Source organism: Leopardus geoffroyi, chromosome D4 (assembly GCF_018350155.1).
Source record: "Leopardus geoffroyi isolate Oge1 chromosome D4, O.geoffroyi_Oge1_pat1.0, whole genome shotgun sequence".
NCBI classification, from domain to species: Eukaryota; Metazoa; Chordata; class Mammalia; order Carnivora; family Felidae; genus Leopardus; species Leopardus geoffroyi.
The window spans coordinates 14166290-14184841 of NC_059342.1; the positions used below are offsets into that span (position 1 = coordinate 14166290).

Sequence of the window (18552 nt, forward strand, 5' to 3'; positions counted from 1 at the left end):
TTTTTGTTTTGCCAAGAAAGTAGGCACTCAAAAATCATGAGATTTTTTAAAAATTTTCTTTTAATGTTTATTTTAGAGAGAGACAGAACACAAGCAGGGGAGGGGCAAAGAGAGAGGGACATAACAGAATGTGAAGCAGGCTCCAGGCTCTGAGCTGTTAGCACAGAGCCCGAAGTGGGGCTCCAACCCACAAACTGTGAGATCATGACCTGAGCCGAAGTCCGAAGTTCAACCAACTGAGCCACTCAGGTGCCCCATGAGATTAGTTCTTTTAATTAAGAAGAGAAAGACTTCTATTTAAATATGAATCGGTTGATAATTGGCATTATTATTATTTGATAGCAGAAAATTAACAAGAAGTTGGATATGATCTTGGAGAAAAAAAAAACAATCCATGTAGTTGCTATATATATACATACACATATAAATATATCTATAATTTTTTTTAACAAAGAAATAGCACAGAACACTAATTTGCCTGCAACACTACTGTTCAATGAGTACTATACTTTTTATCTAACATCCTCTGGGATCTAGTGTTCAAAGCACCCCACTGCTAAGATCTCCGATATCAAGATGATGATGGTGATGGTGATAATGCCTTGGGATGGGAGTGGTGGAAGGGGATCCAGGAATGCAAAGCCAAGAGAAGAGCGTTTGCCAAGAAGCATTCTAAGCAGTCGGATACCTTTGACTTTGACCTGGAAACGGCTGCACTCTGGACACGGGAGAAGAGTGAACTCCTCTGCTTGGTACATAGAATAGTCTGTGCTTGCAACCACAATCTGGTCTCCAGGTTTCCAGCTACTAACATCATCCAGCAGATGAAGCTTCACTCCATCCACAACCTCCACCCGGAAACCTGAAAGAGAAACACCTAAAGGAAAAAGCAAGGAAGAAAATGATACATCATAGGCATTTTTTTCCCCTAAAATCAATTTTCTCACTGATTGACATCAAAAGTTAAGACAGACACAAGTCAGTATGATTTCACCAGTGCTAACCATGTGCCAGTCATTCCGCAGACACTACTAATAAAAAGATGAACATGTACATCCCTGACTTCCAGGGTAGAGAGCCCCAGCACCCCGAACCATGATGAGACAGAAAATGTCACGCTTCGGTACCATTTCTTTTATAATTTTGAAGAAGCCTCTCGATCCCCAGATCTTTTGCTATACTTCAACTCAGTGCTAAAACTGGGGTGTCTGGGTGGCTCAGTTGGTTAAGCGCCCAACTCTTGGTTTCAGCTCAGGTCATGATCTCGCAGTTCACGAGTTCGAGCCCAGCGTCGGGCTTTGTGCTGACAGCTCAGAGCCTGGAGCCTGCTTCGGATTCGGTGTCTCCCTCTCTCTCTGCACCTCTCCTGCTCACACACACTCTCTGTCTCTCCCAGAAAATAAACATTAAAAAAAAAGAATAAAAGCTTGCCTCTGGCAATCTCTCTTTTCTGTGCCTTTGCTCAAGCTTCATTCTTCAGTTACAGCGTCCTTCCACTCTTAATTCACCAACCAAGATACTATCCATCTTACAAAAGTCATGCAAATCTTTTTCTTTTTTTTCCTTTAAGTTTATTTAAGTAACCTCCACCCAACGTGGGGCTCGAACTCACAACCCCAAGATCAAGAGCCACAAGCTCAACCGACTGAGCCAGTCAGGTGCCCCAAGATCAGACTAATCTTTAAAGACTTCCCAAACATCCTTGCTGGAAGCAACCTCTTTCTCCAGTATCCTTATTCTAGTGCTCCCTCTGGTGTTATCCATACCTTTCCAATGGAAGAATAGCTCCCTTCTTTGGAAGGTACATCTGTGAAGGCAGCAGAGTCCGTCCACCTGTGTATTCACTGCTCTTGCAAACTCAAAGATTTTTGCTGAAGGGATGAACATTCCCACTATGACCTGCAATGTCCCCCAGAGGTCACATGATAGATCCCCTGTCCAACTTGGCTCCTTCCCTGTGACTATATCAACTATGCAGTCTACACAACCCAGGGACTATAATCACTGATCTCTCCTAATACCTCCTTTTAAAACTCAAAGTTGATTCCCAATTAGGCAGACAAAACCTGAAAAGTTGATCCAACATCTTAACTTATTCTTTTACATGCAACCAAGTGTAGAAGCATTTCCTGGCTCTAAAGCATCTGTGATAAAATCTGCCATAAACCAAAGGTCGATTTAATGCAAATGTATACACACTAGATGCAAGCCACTTCATGCGACTGGTGGAGAAGGAAAAACAGCGCATCGCAAAGGTATCTGTGCACTCGTATCTGTACTCCACAACCATCCTTCCAGTTAACCACAACACTATTCGGGAGCTACTTTAAGATACTGACACCATGGGTCAATGACAGGAGTGAAGAAACACATTTATTTACTCAAGTTAGAGGAATCAAAAAGAGGGACATTTGGGCAGGGCACAAGGAATACTACAGACATCCTTACAATCTTGAGCCAGCTCTCCTGATACGACCTGGCCGTAACAAGTCTTAGATTCTGTTCCTTGAGATGCCAACATACCATGCATTTGTTTTTGCAAAGTACCAAAAGAAAAGTACCTTAAAAAATGTAAAGTAGCTTTCTTTTTTATATGTTTCTTGCATCCAGATACTAAAGCCTATAAAGTAATTTGGTCTAAATAAAAATAGTAATAATGACTCTAATAACAACAGCCGATAGTCGCTGGGACTTCACTCGCATAATAAATAACCTTTTATTGGGGCGCCTGGGTGGCTCAGTTGGTTAAGCATCTGACTTTAGCTTGGGTCAAGATCTCGTGGTCTGTGAGTTCGAGCCCTGGATCATGCTCTGTGCTGACAGCTCAGAGCCTGGAGCCTGCTTAGGATTCTGTGTCTCCCTCTCCCTGTCCCTCCCCCATCACACTCTGTTTCTCTCTCTCAAAAATAAATAAACATTTAAAAAATTATTTAAAAAAAAATTTTCATCAAAACAACTTTGAGAGGGGTAGCTGGCTGGCTCAGTCAATACAGCATGCAACTCCTGATCAGAGTCATGAGTTCAAGCCCCACATTGGGCATAGAGCCTACTTGAAAAAAATTAAAAATAAAAATAAACAACTTTGAGAGGCAGAAACCATTTTGTGTACTAAAGATGAAGAAATCTGAAAGAAGTCAGGGAGTCTGGAGAACAGCTAAAAAAGTGGTACAGCCCACAAATGAATGCTCATTTAACTCCAGAGTCCAGTTTCCTAACTTCTTTATTATTCTGCCTTTCCAAGAATCCCAACAGGCAGGGTAAACACAAAGACAATCAAAAAGCTCAACAACAATGATTATCACTGACCAAATTTTCAGATCTTACCCCCAAAAATTTATCTAAAAAACAACTAAGAAACATTAATTTTTTTCACACAAAATTTTAAAAAATGCTTTCTAAAAAAGAGGACTGTTAGACAAATCCATTTCAACTTAGAAGATCATTAGAATTTGTTTTTAAAGAAAAAAGTCAGAAAGTTAGATGGGAAAGATCTGCATTATTCAATAATTTCTCACTTTTTCCTAGCTTTAGATGAAAATCCTGCCTAAGATTTCCTCCCATTAACACGAGTGAATTGGAAATAAGGGAGGAAATATGCTCATCCTTCTTGCTTCCTGGAGAGAATTTCCACCTCTTCCAGAAAGTAAGAGTCATTGCAAACACGGGCCTCAATATCCTACGATAGCTAGAATGTGCCCTCTTCCAGAAATGAGTAGTCACTGAGAATGTGGAAACGAAAACAAAATTTTCCACAGAGGAAATGTTGACTCGAGGTTTGTCAGTAATTATCCTCTGCATGAACTCTCACTGGAAGCGTTTCCACTAAACCCTTCATGCAGGTTCAAATTCTTGCTAAGAAATGCTTCTCAGCCACCTATGCTTTTTGCCGGAGGCAACCATGGTGGGGTAGAAAGCAGTAGTCTTGGGCACCTGGGTGGCTCAGTTGGTTAAGCGTCTGACTCTTGGTTTGAGCTCAGGTCATGATCTCATGGTTTGTGGAATCAAGCCCCACTTCGGGCTCCATGCTGACAGTGGGGAGCCTGCTTGGGATCCCTCTCTCCCTCTCTCTGCCCCTCCCCGCTCTCTCTCTCTGTCTTGAAATAAATAAATAAGCTTAAAAAAGAAAAAGAAAAAAAGCAAGCAAGCAAGCAAGCAGTAGTCTTGGAGGCAGAAAGCTGAGGCTCGATTCTTGCATCAGCATCCATAACAGCTACCATTTCCTCACCCCAGGCCCAGAAGGCCGCTTAGAAGCAACATGTCAAAGTCTCTGTTACATACCAGGAACTCTATTTACCTGTTTATTTTAGAGCAAAAGACTTTCTCCCTTTAATTACAAAGATACAAGACACATGGTTATAACCCAAGTCATGTATGGATCGCCGTTAAAAGAGCTAACACCGTATGCTAACTATGCACGCTGTGCGAAGAACTTCACATCTTTCACATCTGATATTCACGGCGGCCCTATGAGGTTGTTTCTCTTATTATCCCCACTTTTGAGATGAGGAAACCGAAGATTAGGAAGTTAAAGTCACACAGTAAGGGAAAGAGCTGGATGATAAACCCAGGCATTCTGTCTGCAGAAATCCATCTAAGTAAACATTTTGCTACATTGCTGCTCGAAACAGAGGTGTGAGCCCTAAAATAAACCTTTATGGGTAATAATGCACTTCCGAATTACTCATGTCATGTTAATTTCGGCATACTATTTGGTTGGAAAAGAAAGGCGGAGGGCAAGTACAAGAGGCTGCCAATCCATACTGGGCGCCAAAAACTCTGGCAGCAACATAGGTAAATAAACACCCTTTTTTTTTTTTAATGTTTACTTTTGAGGGACAGACGGGGGGGAGGGGAGACACTGAATCTGAAGCAGGCTCCAGGCTCTGAGCTGTCAGCACAGAGTCGGACACAGGGCTCGAACTTGCAAACCAGGAGATCATGACCTGAGCCACAGTCAAACACTCAACCGACTGAGCCACCCAGGAGCCCCAGTAAATAAACATCCTTAAAGAAACAAGTCAGGAGTACCCAAAACACCCAGGGCTAGGCATTATTTAACAAATTATACTTCTTCTAAAAGGTGGATTCAAATATAAATCATGTTAAAGAAAATGTAAAGACTTAAGATAACTGAATAAAATGTTATTTAAAGAGAGGGAAACAGGTTGAAACAAAATGAACACTAGAGAAGAAAATATATACAAGATAAAAATTACTAGATTATGTGCACAAAAATAATCATCTCTGAATGACAGGATTAAAGCTTAATTTTTACTTTGTACTTCTCTGATCTGTTTGTAAGACATACATATTAGTTGGATCATCAAGGAATAACTGCTAAGAAAACGGGAGGTTTGTTTGTATAGCCCGTGTCTAAAAGTAATATTTGGTAACATGTCTACATGAAGAGAAGATCCAAAGTACAAAATCATGTTCACTGTCACAGAGCACAACCAAAGGCAGCTCACCCTGTCACATTTAGATTGGTCCAACTGGTACCAAATCCAGGAGACAAATCCATTTCTTTTTGTTTGTTTGTTTGTTTTTAATGTTTACTTATTTATTTATTTTGAAAGGTGGGGGGGGAGGCAGAGAGCGATGAAAAGAGAGAATCCCAAGCAGGCTCTGCACTGTCAGTGCAGAGCCCAACATGGGGCTCGATCTCATAAACCATGGGATCATGACTTGAGCTGAAATCAAGACTTTGGACGCTAACTGACTGAGTCACCCAGGCGCCCCAACAAATCCATTTCCAATGGTTAACCACACCTTATGACTCAAGAATCAAGAACAAAGTCCAGGTGGGAGTGGAGCACTAGAACAGGGCGTTCTCCCATCCAGCGAGAACTCTTGAGTTCTTGATCAAACACAGTAGGGAAACCATAGGTTTCATCTTCAGTCAGTTGAGAAACCCAATCAGACTGTCCTTCGAATACAATACCACCTAAAAACCAAAAACCAAACCCAAACAGTCTTTCCCAATACTTACCAATGTCTTAGTCTAAGCTGTACTTGCTTACCTTCAATCCATTCACTGTAAGCCGTCACAGTGAACTTCTGACCATCCACAGTATAAAATTCTCTTTGGGCAAGAGCCTTCCCTCCACTGCTGTGATTTTCATAGTTCCTCACAGATTCATTGCAAGAAGCACTTCCACCATCAATGACACCAACCAAAGCCCATGCTTGCCTAGAAGGAAAAACACCATGAGCCTTATTTGTCATGGTACCAGTCCAGATCCCCGACACACGTGTTATGTCAGGTGCTGCTAAATGCTTGTATTTCATCTCTATCAATCCCTCTACTTCTTTTACCATGAGGTTGTAAGTCTAAACCTTGACTGAAGTAACCGGCCTCACAGAAGGAAATGCACCTGGACTTTAAATCCTTGTTTGTCTAGCTCTGTAACAGGTGAAATACCAACGACTGGCACTAAGATTAATCACTGTCTTCCCTCCTCAATACACACCCATCTGACACATCATTCTGGGCACAAACCCATGTATTTCCCTTCTTTTAAAATGTGTATTGCAGGCACCCTGATATTTATCGCAGCATTATCTACAACAGCCAAATTACGGAAACAGCCCAGCTGTCTAATGACTGATGAATGGATAAAGATTCGGTATATATGTATATGTACACACACACACACACACACACACACAGACACACACACAATGGAATATTACTCAGTCATTAAAAAGAATGAAATGTTGGCATTTGCAATGACATGGATGGAGCTAGAGAGTATTTTTTAAAGAGTTTTGTTTGCTTATTTATTTATTTATTTTTATTTTTTTAGAGAGAGAGTGTGCACATGCGTGAGCAGGGGAGAGGGGCAGAAGGAGAGAGAGAATCTTAAGTAGGCTCCACACTCAGTGCAGAGCCCAACACTGGGCTCAACTGGACAACCTTGGGACCATGATCTGGGCCAAAATCAAAAGTGGGACACTCAACCAATTGAACTCTAGATGCTCCTAGAGAGTATTACGCTAAGTGAAATAAGTCAGTTAAAGAAAGACAAATATCATATGATTTCACTCATATGTGGAATTTGAAAAACAAAACGAACATAGGGGAAAAACTAGAGAGAAGCACACCAAGAGACAGACTCTTAACTACTGAGAATGAACTGATGATTACCAGAGGGAGGTGGGTGGGGGGATGAGTGAAATCAATGATTGGGGTTAAACAGCACACTTACGGTGAGAGCGCTGTTGGGTAATGTATGGAAGTGCAGAATCACTATATTGTGCACCTGAAGCTAATATTACACTGAATGTTAACTAACTGGAATTTAAATGAAAACTTCAAAAAGACAGAAAAGAAAAATGAACAATAAAATGAGTATTGCCTGCTGTCTTTTGAACTCTCGGCAATGTTCTCAAATCTGGCTGCATAATAGAGGCACATGGGAGATTTAGGAGTCCATCCATGCTCAGACCCAGCCCAGACTGATGACATCATCATCTCTCCAGGTGGGGCGTGGCCTTATTAGGTTTGTTAAAGTTTCCCAGGCGATTGGGATGTGCAACCAGACTTGAGAAACACTAAGTTGGAGAGTGGTTCTCACACTTTGATGTGCATCAGAACACCCGGAGGGTGTCAAACCAGATTACCAGGCCCCACTCTCAGATTGCGTGGGGTTGGGCCAGAGCATTTGCATTTCTTTTTTTTTTTTTAATGTTTGTTTATTTTTGAGAGAGGGGGACAGTGCAAGCTGTGGAAGGACAGAGAGAGAGGAAGATAAGAGGATTGGAAGCAGGCTCTGAGCTGACAGTAGGGAGCCTGATGGAGGGCTCAAATTCACGAACCATGAGATCATGACCTAAGCCAAAGCCAGAAGCTCTACTGAATGAGCCACCCAGGCATCCCTCAAGAATCTGCATTTCTATCAAGTGCCAAGGTGATGTTAAAGCTGTTGGTCTGGGGACCACATTGGGAACCACTGAGTTAGTCACCAACCCTGACTGCACATCAAATGCCTGGCGGGGAGTAGGGGGTGGGGGGGCCCATCCTTCAGAGATTCTGATGTAAAAATTTCTAGGTGGGCCCTGGGCATGGGATTTTTAAAAATTTCAGGAGTGCAGGGGCCCCTGGGTGGCTCAGTGAGTTGGGCGTCCGACTTTGGCTCAGGTCATGATCTCACAGCTTGTGGGTTCAAGCCCTGCGTTGGGCTCTGTGCTCACAGCTCAGAGCCTGGAGCCTGCTCCGGATTCTGTCTCCCAATCTCTCTGCCCCTCCCCTACTCACACTTGTCTCTCTCTCCTTTAAAAATGAATAAACACTTAAAATTTTTTTAATGTTTATTTATTATTTTTGAGAGACAAAGACACAGAGCATGAGCAGGAGAGAAGCAGAGAGAGAGGGAGACACAGAATCCGAAGCAGGCTCCAGGCCCTTGAGCTGTCAGCACAGAGCCTGATGCAGGGCTCAAAGTCACAAACCTTGAGATCATGACCTGAGCCGAAGTCGGATGCTTAACTGATGAGCCACCCAGGCGCCCCATAAACATTTAAAAAATAAAAATAAAAATCTCAGGAGTGCAAAACTGAGAACCAATAGGTTACTGGTGTCTTAATAGGCTTAAATCCAAGTTGTATAATCACTCTCCAACAGATTTACATTTTTACATCTCTTTGTTGAAAGCAACTGTGTTTGAAAATTCCATTTAATTTCATTTTGTTTCTGTAATAAACATTCCAGGGACTTGCTCAGACTTGTGGCCAAAATAAAAAAAGAACAAAGACAAAAAGCCAAAAAATGTGCCTTAAGACTCCAGGTTTAAAACACAGAAAGAAAAATGTCAATTTCCTACTCTGGGGGCCGGGGGCGGGGGGGGGGGGGGGGGGGGGGTGAAAGTGTGTGTGTGTGTGTGTGTGTGTGTGTGTGTGTGTGTGTGTGTGTATGGAATGTAATCTATGTCAGACAGATGGCTGGATACTCACAGATAAAAGTCAACCAAAGCATGCCTACATCCTTATAAATTCCACACCTGCCCCGGCATGGATTAGCTACTTTTCAGCTGACTATGCTTTATAGCTCTATTTATATTCCTTGACACTGCACAAGGAATCAAATGCAGAATGTTTCAATTTATTATCTCCTATGTGAGAGGAAAGGAGAAGAAATATCAGAGGCTCCCTTTATTCACCAGAACTGCCTCAGCAACTATAAAACAATGCTCTATTCTACTGACATTATCTCCAAAACACTCCTACTTCCCTCCTCCACTTGAGGAAAATTTCAGTGCACCAGAACATTATCTTCAAAGGCGTATGCTTATGTGCATTGGAGATAATGTCAAAGCAATGGAACACTGGCAAAGGATCACAACCCAAATCCCTCTGTCAAATCAGCAGCACTATTTTAAGGGGAATTTAGAAACCAGGAGGGAAAGGAAACAAAAAAAGGTCAAATGCAATATTCATAGCTAATGACCACACAAATCCAGAGAAACAATGGAGTAAAGAAACAGAAGTTGTCATCCTGGCATTAATGGGTAATGAAGCAAGCAGGTATCTAACTTTGAAAAAGATCATGTTTCCACTGCTAGGTCTAGAAGTTACAGAAATATATACACATGGCTTTCAAGAGATGGATAAAAGAACATTTGGAGAAGCACTTTTTATAGCAGAGGTTCAAAGTGGAAAATCTCCCAGATGTCCAGCAGTGAATACACTGTAGTACAGGCATACATAACACTCATGAACATACAGTTGAACAAAGAAGCCAGATGCAGAAGATGATACACTGTCTGCTTGCATTTGTATGAAGTCCAGGGGCACCTAGGTGGCTCAGTCCGTTGAGTGTCTGACTCTTGACTTTGGCTCAGGTCACGATCTCACGGTTCGTCGGATTGAGCCCAGCATCAGGCTCTGCACTGACATCTCGGAACCTGCTTGGGATTCTCTGTCTCTTCTCTCTGCCCTCCCCTGCTCTCTCTCTTTCTCTCCATCTCTCAAAATAAATAAACAAATTTAAAAATATATATATTGGGGCATTTGGGTGGCTCAGTCAATTGGGCATACGACTTTGGCTTGGGTCATGATCTCATGGTTTGTGGGTCCGAGGCCCGGGCTGGGCTCTGTGCTGACAGCTCAGAGCCTGGAGCCTGCTTCCGATTCTGTCTCCTCTCTCTGCCCCTCCCCTGCTCATGCTCTGTGTCTCTCTCTCTCTCAAAAATAAATAAACATTAAAAAAAATTTTTTTTAGTATATATTATATGAAGCCCAGAAACAGGCAAACCTAAACTTTCATATTCTCCACAAATTCAGATGCATGGTGACCTTTGGTGAGCAGAGAGAGTGATTGGTGAAAAGGAGGAAACAGCAAGGGCACTGCCAGGCCACTGGCAGTTGTTCTATTTCTGACCTGGTAGGTGGCTATCCAGGTATCACATTGTGATAAGTCATTAAACTCTGCATTCCTGTTTTTTGGCACTTTTCTGCATGTGTATTATATTTAAAATCATAATTTTTTAAAAAACCCATCTCCTGCTCTTCTCCACCTCCCACTGCCTACACAGCATCCTCCTACACTCCCCTCAGGTGTCTCACCTTTGGGAAGCCTCCCCAGATTCCCCAGGCCGATCTGGGGGCTCCCTCTATTTTATGCTCCCATTACAGCCTGTCAGCAAGAGTCTCACTGTCTAGTTTGGTGTGTTTCTCCACTGGATTGAACGAGGGCTCTGAGGCTGTGTTCTTTCATCTAAGCACCTGTGGGTACCCAGTACTCGGCATCTCCTCAATATTCTCTGGGTGAATATAACGGATTTAAAAAGCATTACAGGGGCGCCAGGGATGCTGGGGTTGAGCATTCGACTCTTCATATCGGCTCAGGTCATGATCCCAGGGTCACAGGATCAAGCCCCACACCAGGCACTGCTCTGGGCACGGAGTCTGCTTGGGATTCTCTCTGCCCCTATCCCGCTCACGCACGCTCACTTTCTCTCAAAAATAAACAAACTGACGGTTGATGGGGGGTGGAAGGGAGGGGAAAGTGGGTGATGGCTATTGAGGAGGGCACCTGTGGGGATGAGCACTGGGTGTTGTATGGAAACCAATTTGACAATAAATTTCATATTTAAGTAAATAAATAAGCATTAAATTGTTTTTAAAAAGCATTACATACACTTTTCTTCTTTAATTTCGTCTTCTTTAACTTTCTCTAGAAATTCTACAGGTAATATCCCATTCCAACACCCAATCAAAGGAAAATAATAACTACATCACTCAACCATCCAAGGAAAACATAACCAGATCATGTCAACCTGTGAGTTTTAAAGTCCTCTTAACTTTTCACAGTCCTCTCCAACTTCACTAAGAACAGTAAGCAGGATTAAAACTTCCGTTTTTTGAATTGAAAGCAGAGCCAGCTACTTCCCCCAGACTCAGGTCTGCGTTAGGAAGTCACGGTAACCAGAGCACGGCACGAGAGCCATCGGCAGGAGAAATTGAATCCCGCTCAAGGATGGGCTTCCAGGCCCCTCCAGCTTGTCGCTCCCTCACACGTGCCAGGGCTCCACAGGCCTGCGCCAATCAAGCCGAAGGACTCAAACCAGCGTGCAGAGGAGTCCAGAAAAAGAAACAGAAAACCGTGCGTGTTCCACAGGCTTTTCAGATAACTTTCACACCTCAGCGTGGGATCGGGGCCCCAACGAGCCTGAGTTTCATGTGGTTTTCAAAAGGTAACGAAAGAGGGAAGTAAACTGGCCTTGAACTGCCTGCCAGTTTCTCAGTACCACATTTCCGTTCCTAACTTTCCACAAGCCTGGTGCTACGGCTCACAAAGTGCTTCGTAAACCAAAGCCAAGAAGAGAGCTTTGCTAACCAGCGTCCCGTCCTCCATCCTGTCGTTTCACAGCACGAGGTAACCAGACCTGCAAACGGTAGCTGCCATTCTGACGACTGAAGACAGTCTATGGAGTGATGTGTCCCTTTCTCCACCCCCCTCTCCTGTCACACAGATAACAGACTCGAACACATAGCTGGGAAGGAAAGTAAAAGGTATGCCCACCTGTAGCCCAGTCCCTGGATGAGCTTACTTCCCAGCCGGTCCTGGATCATTTGTATGGTTCCTTGTAAGAGGCTCTTGGCTGCCGAATCTCCAACGGCGATAGCAACGATCCGGCCTGGATCCTGGATTCTCAGAAGTTCCTGAAGCCGTCTACTCTCATTGTGGTATTCGTGGGTATCAAACTTCTCACTTTCCAAAATTTTGGCCGTGTCTTGGTCGATGATCCTCACATTGAGGCCTCTAGAAAAGTCCTTTTCAAAGGCATACGACCCAAAGGTCAAGCCCGAGGAATGCAGAGTTCTCGCCAACAACGTCCATGATACTGTCTGCGCCCCGTGGATCTCCAGTGTCCCGCCAGCTTCCACACCAATAAATTTTTTGCCAAATGTTGGCATACTTTCACCTTCATCTGACTTGCCATACAAGGCAATTGTCGCTTTGGATTTATAGCGGCATTTTTCTGCTCCAATATGAAGCGCCCCACCATCCTTGATCAGGATGTAACGAGTCCTCAAAGTAATATTTCTGGATCCATCTTTATCATCCCCAAATACAAGCAATCCTGCAAGGAACAACACTAGTGTAAGCTAACCTCTGAAACATCTCTCTGGGATACAGAGAAATAGAGTTTACTTTAAGGCAGTTACTGCAGGATAGGAGAACTCTTCTGCAGTTGAGTTGGGAAAAAAAAATTCATTATGAGTCTGTTTAGAAAATTAAGCCTGTTTTGGGGCACCTGGGTGGCTCAGTCAGCTGAGCGTCTGACTTCGGCTCAGGTCATGATCTCGTGGTCTGTGAGTTCGAGCCCCGCATTGGGCTCTCTGCTGACAGCTCAGAGCCTGGAGCCTGCTTCCGATTCTGTGTCTCCCTCTCTCTCTGTCGTCCCCCTGCCCCCCCCCCCCCCGCTCATGCTCTGTCTCTCTTTCTGTGTCAAAAATAAACGTTAAAAAAAAAATTTAAAAACATCAAAGGAAGGGGTAACCTCACGGCTACCATAGGCAGGGACCTTTCTTTACCTCCATCCTGAATGACTACAGAATTCACCGTGGCATCTGACGTCAGACGGAACATATCTCCCTCCTTGATAACAACTTGCTTGGCAGAATCTTGTCCTGGATCCCAGTTCCTGAGACGTGGGTTTTGATCTGGGCAATTCTCTACAAGCAATGCAACATCAGTAGCCATCAATGCAACAAAACTCACGAATGCTTTTAGCCAGATCCAAGTTCTATCATTTACGGCAATTTGCAAGGGATGGGCGGACCTGTTTTAACTTCCTGCCGTAAGGATGGAAATCCCATCCCGTTTCACCCAGCAGATATGTCAAAGCCTCTACTTCAACACATCCAAAAAGTTTCACCATGAAACTAAGTCGCTATCATCTGGTTTGGGTCAAACTCTACAAGGTAAACAAGGAGTTCCTCTGAATCATCGACTCTGGAAATAAATGAACAATACAAAACAAAACTGTGAATTGCTCTCAGACCTACACTAGGAAGGTGTTTTAGAAAACCAGTATTCACAACATACTGGTAAGTAAAAATTGGAAACTGCTAATAGGTATATCAGGTCTTCCCAAGTTCCCTGTGCACAGTGAAGCATAGCATAGGCGATAAAAGCACCTCTATCACCCCACAGGCAGCAGCTAATACCAGCTATCTTCAGACATGTGCGCTTTCCCAATGAAACTGCCAGAGGCAGACGGCCAAAGACATGACTTCTCATTTTCAGAGATGAGGAAACTACCGATCAGAGAAGTCAAATCCAAGATGACTCAGCAAGTTGAGTGATATTCAAGTTCCCCCTTAAGAAAGAAATGAGGTTTACTGGACATGCTGTGTTTCTTCACTAAATTAGAATGTGCCTCTCGAATGGGCGATGAGGAAAACATGAAAGCATTGCAACAGCTATTTAATGCAAGAGAACTTCAGCTGCTGCTATCATTTGGAAGAAGTGGGAGGGAGGGGCAGGAATCACACTGGTTTTGATCAACTAATGACCACATATTTACTGAGGATCAACGTGTTCACTTTGTACTAGCTATTGTAAAATTTATAAAGCAAAGAATGAACTCTATTAAGCATAGAATGAACTGCAAAGGTTGTACTCTACTAGGAGAAAAGTCACCAGGTAGGAAATAACTCCATATTGAACAATGTGGTACTCACTTGATGTGCCAATGAGCTCAGAAGGGTCGGCTGGAATAACTGAGGCAATTTCAATGGAACACAGAGACACTAGACCTGGACCCCCAAAGGGCAGACAGTACTTAAGGAAGAGGAGCATGAAGGTGGGAGAAGCAAGCGCCCCTTGCTGTCCAAGTCCATTGGCTGCTCAGTTAAAAGAGCCCACGTTTAAACTCTAAGTAGAGACAGGCAAGGAAGGTGTACTTGGGAATCGTATGAAAGTGGAAGGTGCATGGGGCGCCTGGGTGGCGCAGTTGGTTAAGCGTCCGACTGCAGCCAGGTCACGATCTCGCGGTCCGGGAGTTCGAGCCCCGCGTCGGGCTCTGGGCTGATGGCTCAGAGCCTGGAGCCTGTTTCCGATTCTGTGTCTCCCTCTCTCTCTGCCCCTCCCCCGTTCATGCTCTGTCTCTCTCTGTCCCAAAAATAAATAAACGTTGAAAAAAAAAAAAAAAAAGAAAGTGGAAGGTGCATGTTGGGAAATAACATGAGAAAAGCCTGAGGAAGCATGAGGAAAAGTAGACAGGCTGAGTGCAGCATGAAGACATTATTTTTTCTGGAATGAAAATTCTGATTCCTCGTTTTTGAATTACACAACACTCAAGGCAAACATCTTATTTCTAAGCACTGGTGTTGACCTAGGCTTATGCTTTCTCTTTGACAGTAACTCCTGCAGTTACAATTAGCCTCGCTGGTTAAGACCTTGGCAATTAACCATTAAGTCCTTGGCAATTTTTCATGGAACTTTTCTCAGAGAAGTTTCATAATCACCAATATTTAATTCAGATAAATCAGTCATCATCACTATTATACTAGAAATAATCCTTAAATGTCTCTTTCCATTAAGAAAACAAGAACTCTCTTGGGAATGCAAACTGGTGCAGCCACTCTGGAAAACAATATGGAGGTTCCTCAAAAAACTAAAAATAGAACTACCCTACGACCCAGCAATTGCACTACTAGGCATTTATCCATGGAATACAGGTGTGCTATTTCGAAAGGACACATGCACCCCGATGTTTACAGCAGCACTATCGACAATAGCCAAAGTATGGAAAGAGCCCAAATGTCCATGGATGTCGATGGATGAATGGATAAAGAAAATGTGGTATATATATACAACAGAGTATTACTCGGCAATCAAAAAGAATGAAATTTTGCCATTTGCAACTACGTGGATGGAACTGGAAGGTATTATGCTAAGTGAAATTAGTCAGTCAGAGAAAGACAAAAATCATATGACTTCACTCATATGAGGACTTTAAGAGACAAAACAGATGAACATAAGGGAAGGGAAACAAAAATAATATAAAAACAGGGAGGGAGACAAAACAGAAGAGACTCATAAATGTGGAGAACAAACTGAGGGTTACAGGAGGGGTTGTGGGAGGGGGGATGCGCTAAATGGGTAAGGGGCGCTAAGGAATCCATTCCTGAAATCATTGTTGCACTATATGCTAACTAATTTGGATGTAAATTTTAAAAAATAAAAAATAAAATTAAAAAAAATCAAGATTCAAAGAAAAAAAGAAAACAAGAACTCTCTTGAATGTGTTCTGACTTTAAGGGTTTCTTAAACTTCTGTCTTCCCATAAAACATCTAGCTGGAACTCCCCATGATGTTATATCACAAGCAAATGTATGCCCCAGACAACAGGCCTGTACCCAGCCACTGAGAAGGAAATCTGGTCTGTGTAGGGCCCACTAAATGGTTATATAATTTCTCTTCATCTTTTAAAATTATTCCCCAGGAAGCACGCTTCCTCAGGATCCATCACCAGAAATCCTAGTCTATTTCCCTCTAGTAAAGTACACTTAATGAGAAAATACGTGGTCTGCAGAAAGGACTGACAAATAGCTCAGCGGCCCTGCCTTTCTGGCTGCCCACTGTTGAGCTGTGGGTGCATTATCAAGGTTCTGGAACAGCAATAACCACAGCGAGGCGGACCCTGGAAGATGTCAGCATACCACATATTTCCACTGAAGTTCTGCACTTTTACTGCCAAAATGTGAAGCTGAGGAATGTTGATTCAAAGGAACCACATCAGTAATCCAATGTCTTAGATGGAATATTAAAAGGTCAATTAAAGCCAGAGGTTTCACCTCTGATTTTCCCTGAATCTAGCATCTCTTTACTGCAGATTACTTGGGAAGAATGAATCAATGGCAGTGAACTTGGTTATTCTGCTGGAGAAAAGGGGAGAGAAAGTCAATGCTAAGAGCCAATCAATAGAGAGCAGTGTCACAAATTCATTATGTGATCTACTGGTCTGGTTAGCAAAGACATTGCTATGAACACCCCTCTGTCTCTCTCTCTCTCTCTCTCTCTCTCTCTTTAAACGCTTATTTATTTTTGAGAAAGAGAGAGACGAACATGAGCGGGAGAGGGGCAGAGAGCGAGGGAGACACAGAATCCAAAGCAGGCTCCTGGCTGTGAGCTGTCAGCACAGAGCCCAATGCGGGGCTCAAACCCACGAACCATAAGATCATGATGTGAGCCAAAGTCAGATACTTAATTGACCGAGACACCAAGGCGCCCCTGAACATCTCCCTTACTTCAGGTCTATCTTCTTAGAAGCATTGACACAATCTCTCCCAGGATTTTCAAGCCTATAAAACCCCTAAAGCACCCATGGAAACTAAATAAAATAGTATTTGTAAGTTTTATAAGTGATGAAGTGTTTCTCAAATGTTACATTCATTTAAGGAGGCACCTAATTTGACAAAAATCTGTTGTAGATAGTAAAAATAATTTTAAAGCAGGCAAAAATGTGCCCAATCCATTGTTATGGTCTGCTTCTCCTGAGACAGTCCTGAGCCCTCTGATTTTTGGACTGATGGATGAGATTCTATCATGAGGTTCTATCATGAGGACTCTATCATGAGATTCTTGGTACTATATTGAGGCTGACTGGGCAATGAATTTCTTCAAAACCATTCAAAGTATTGATATATTACCAACTTGAAAAGCAAAGACCATATAAAAAACTAAAACCTCCCACATGATATTTAACTATGAAGTAATGAGTGATTTATAGATAAATGTACTGGAACTTAAAACTCCTAATGGATATTTTCCTTTGGGGATAAACGTTGTTCCTCAAAAATATCTGAAGCTTCTTTTTGTCTCTCTGTCTCCCAGCTGGTTTCAAACCACAGAACACAAATCTTAGTATTTTCACTCATTTTTTTTTTTTTTTTTTTAGTAAAATGTAGGGGCTCCTGGCTGGCTCAGTTGGAAGAGAGTGTTACTCGATCCCAGGGTTGTGAGTTTAAGCCCGACACTAGGTACAGAGATTACTTAAAAATGAAATCTTAGGGGCCCCTGGGTGACTCAGTCGGCTAAGTGTCTGACTCTTAATTTTGGCTCAGGTCATGGTCTCACAGTTAATGGGATCAAGCCCTGTGTTAGGCTTGGCACTCACAGCACGGAGCCTGCTTGGGATTCTCTCTCTCCCTCTCTTTCTGCCCCTCCCCCACTCACATGTGCGAGCTCTCTCTCTCAAAATAAATAAACATTTTAAAAAAATGAAATCTTAAAAGAAAAAAGAACAAATGTAGTTTTATCATTACACTTGGTCATTTCTTTCACTAAAAACCTCTGGCAGTCAGACAATCATACCCACCACAAAGGATGAAGTCGCAGTAACACAAGAATTAATTCTGCCCAAGTGGCAGAATGGGCAGGAAGGGCAATCCTTTAAACGTGTCATGTCCACGGATTCCTTTAACAATTGCTTCCATAAGCAGCTACAACTCCTGTTCTCTAATTATACTTTAATTCGCTAGAGCCAAGTGAAGATATCACAAGGCTTTCTTTTTAATTTCATTCTGCTATTTCCTTCCCTCTTCCTTCTCCTGCACTGGGTGGTCTGTACACGTGCGTGTCCACACGTGCGCACTTACCATCTGGGGCGTATTTTGAGGATATGCCTAAAATGACCGCGAGTGCAACGAAAAATGAGAAACTAGTGATGGCGAAGCAAATGAAAGTATTTTTGTGCCTCTTCTGCTTTCGGCTCTCTCTCTGGGCCTGCTGCTCTTCAGGTGAGAAAGCAAAGGTGGCCCGGGCTTCCTGTCTGACGGAGGTCAATTTGGCTGAAGCTTGGCTCTTTGGAGGAGGAGGGGGACGCAGCGGCACAACCTTCCCGGGAACATAGCCAGACGAGCGATGGCCGTTTCCGTTCTGAGGTTGCAGGAAAGCAGGGGGCTGTCCCCTGGAATCAGTGGCATGCATGATACACTGTCACTGTGAAAAGAAGAAAATTACGGTTCAGAAATGTGAGAATTGTGATGGTTTTATTAAGCGTCTTTGGTGGTGGTCAAATCGCGTAACATAAAACGTGC

At 43.0% G+C, this 18552-nt stretch overlaps 1 protein-coding gene and 1 long non-coding RNA gene across 4 annotated transcripts in view; one reads left to right on the forward strand and one right to left on the reverse strand.

The window, feature by feature from the left end:
• CEMIP2 (cell migration inducing hyaluronidase 2) overlaps positions 1–18552 on the reverse strand; it is an 86371-nt gene that overhangs the window by 48009 nt on the left and 19810 nt on the right. For all 3 annotated transcript variants that reach the window (XM_045470231.1, XM_045470230.1, XM_045470232.1), the window contains exons 2-6: positions 18112–18454; positions 13039–13179; positions 12023–12584; positions 6021–6190; positions 689–877 (exon numbers count right to left, since the gene is read on the reverse strand). In XM_045470231.1, coding sequence (XP_045326187.1) covers positions 689–877; positions 6021–6190; positions 12023–12584; positions 13039–13179; positions 18112–18442 — 1393 coding nt within the window. In that variant the 5' untranslated portion in view covers positions 18443–18454. The remainder of the gene's footprint in view (positions 1–688; positions 878–6020; positions 6191–12022; positions 12585–13038; positions 13180–18111; positions 18455–18552) is intronic.
• LOC123593757 lies at positions 14379–14761 on the forward strand. Its single transcript, XR_006710488.1, has 2 exons — positions 14379–14436; positions 14674–14761. It is a non-coding gene; the product is annotated as an uncharacterized LOC123593757 (long non-coding RNA).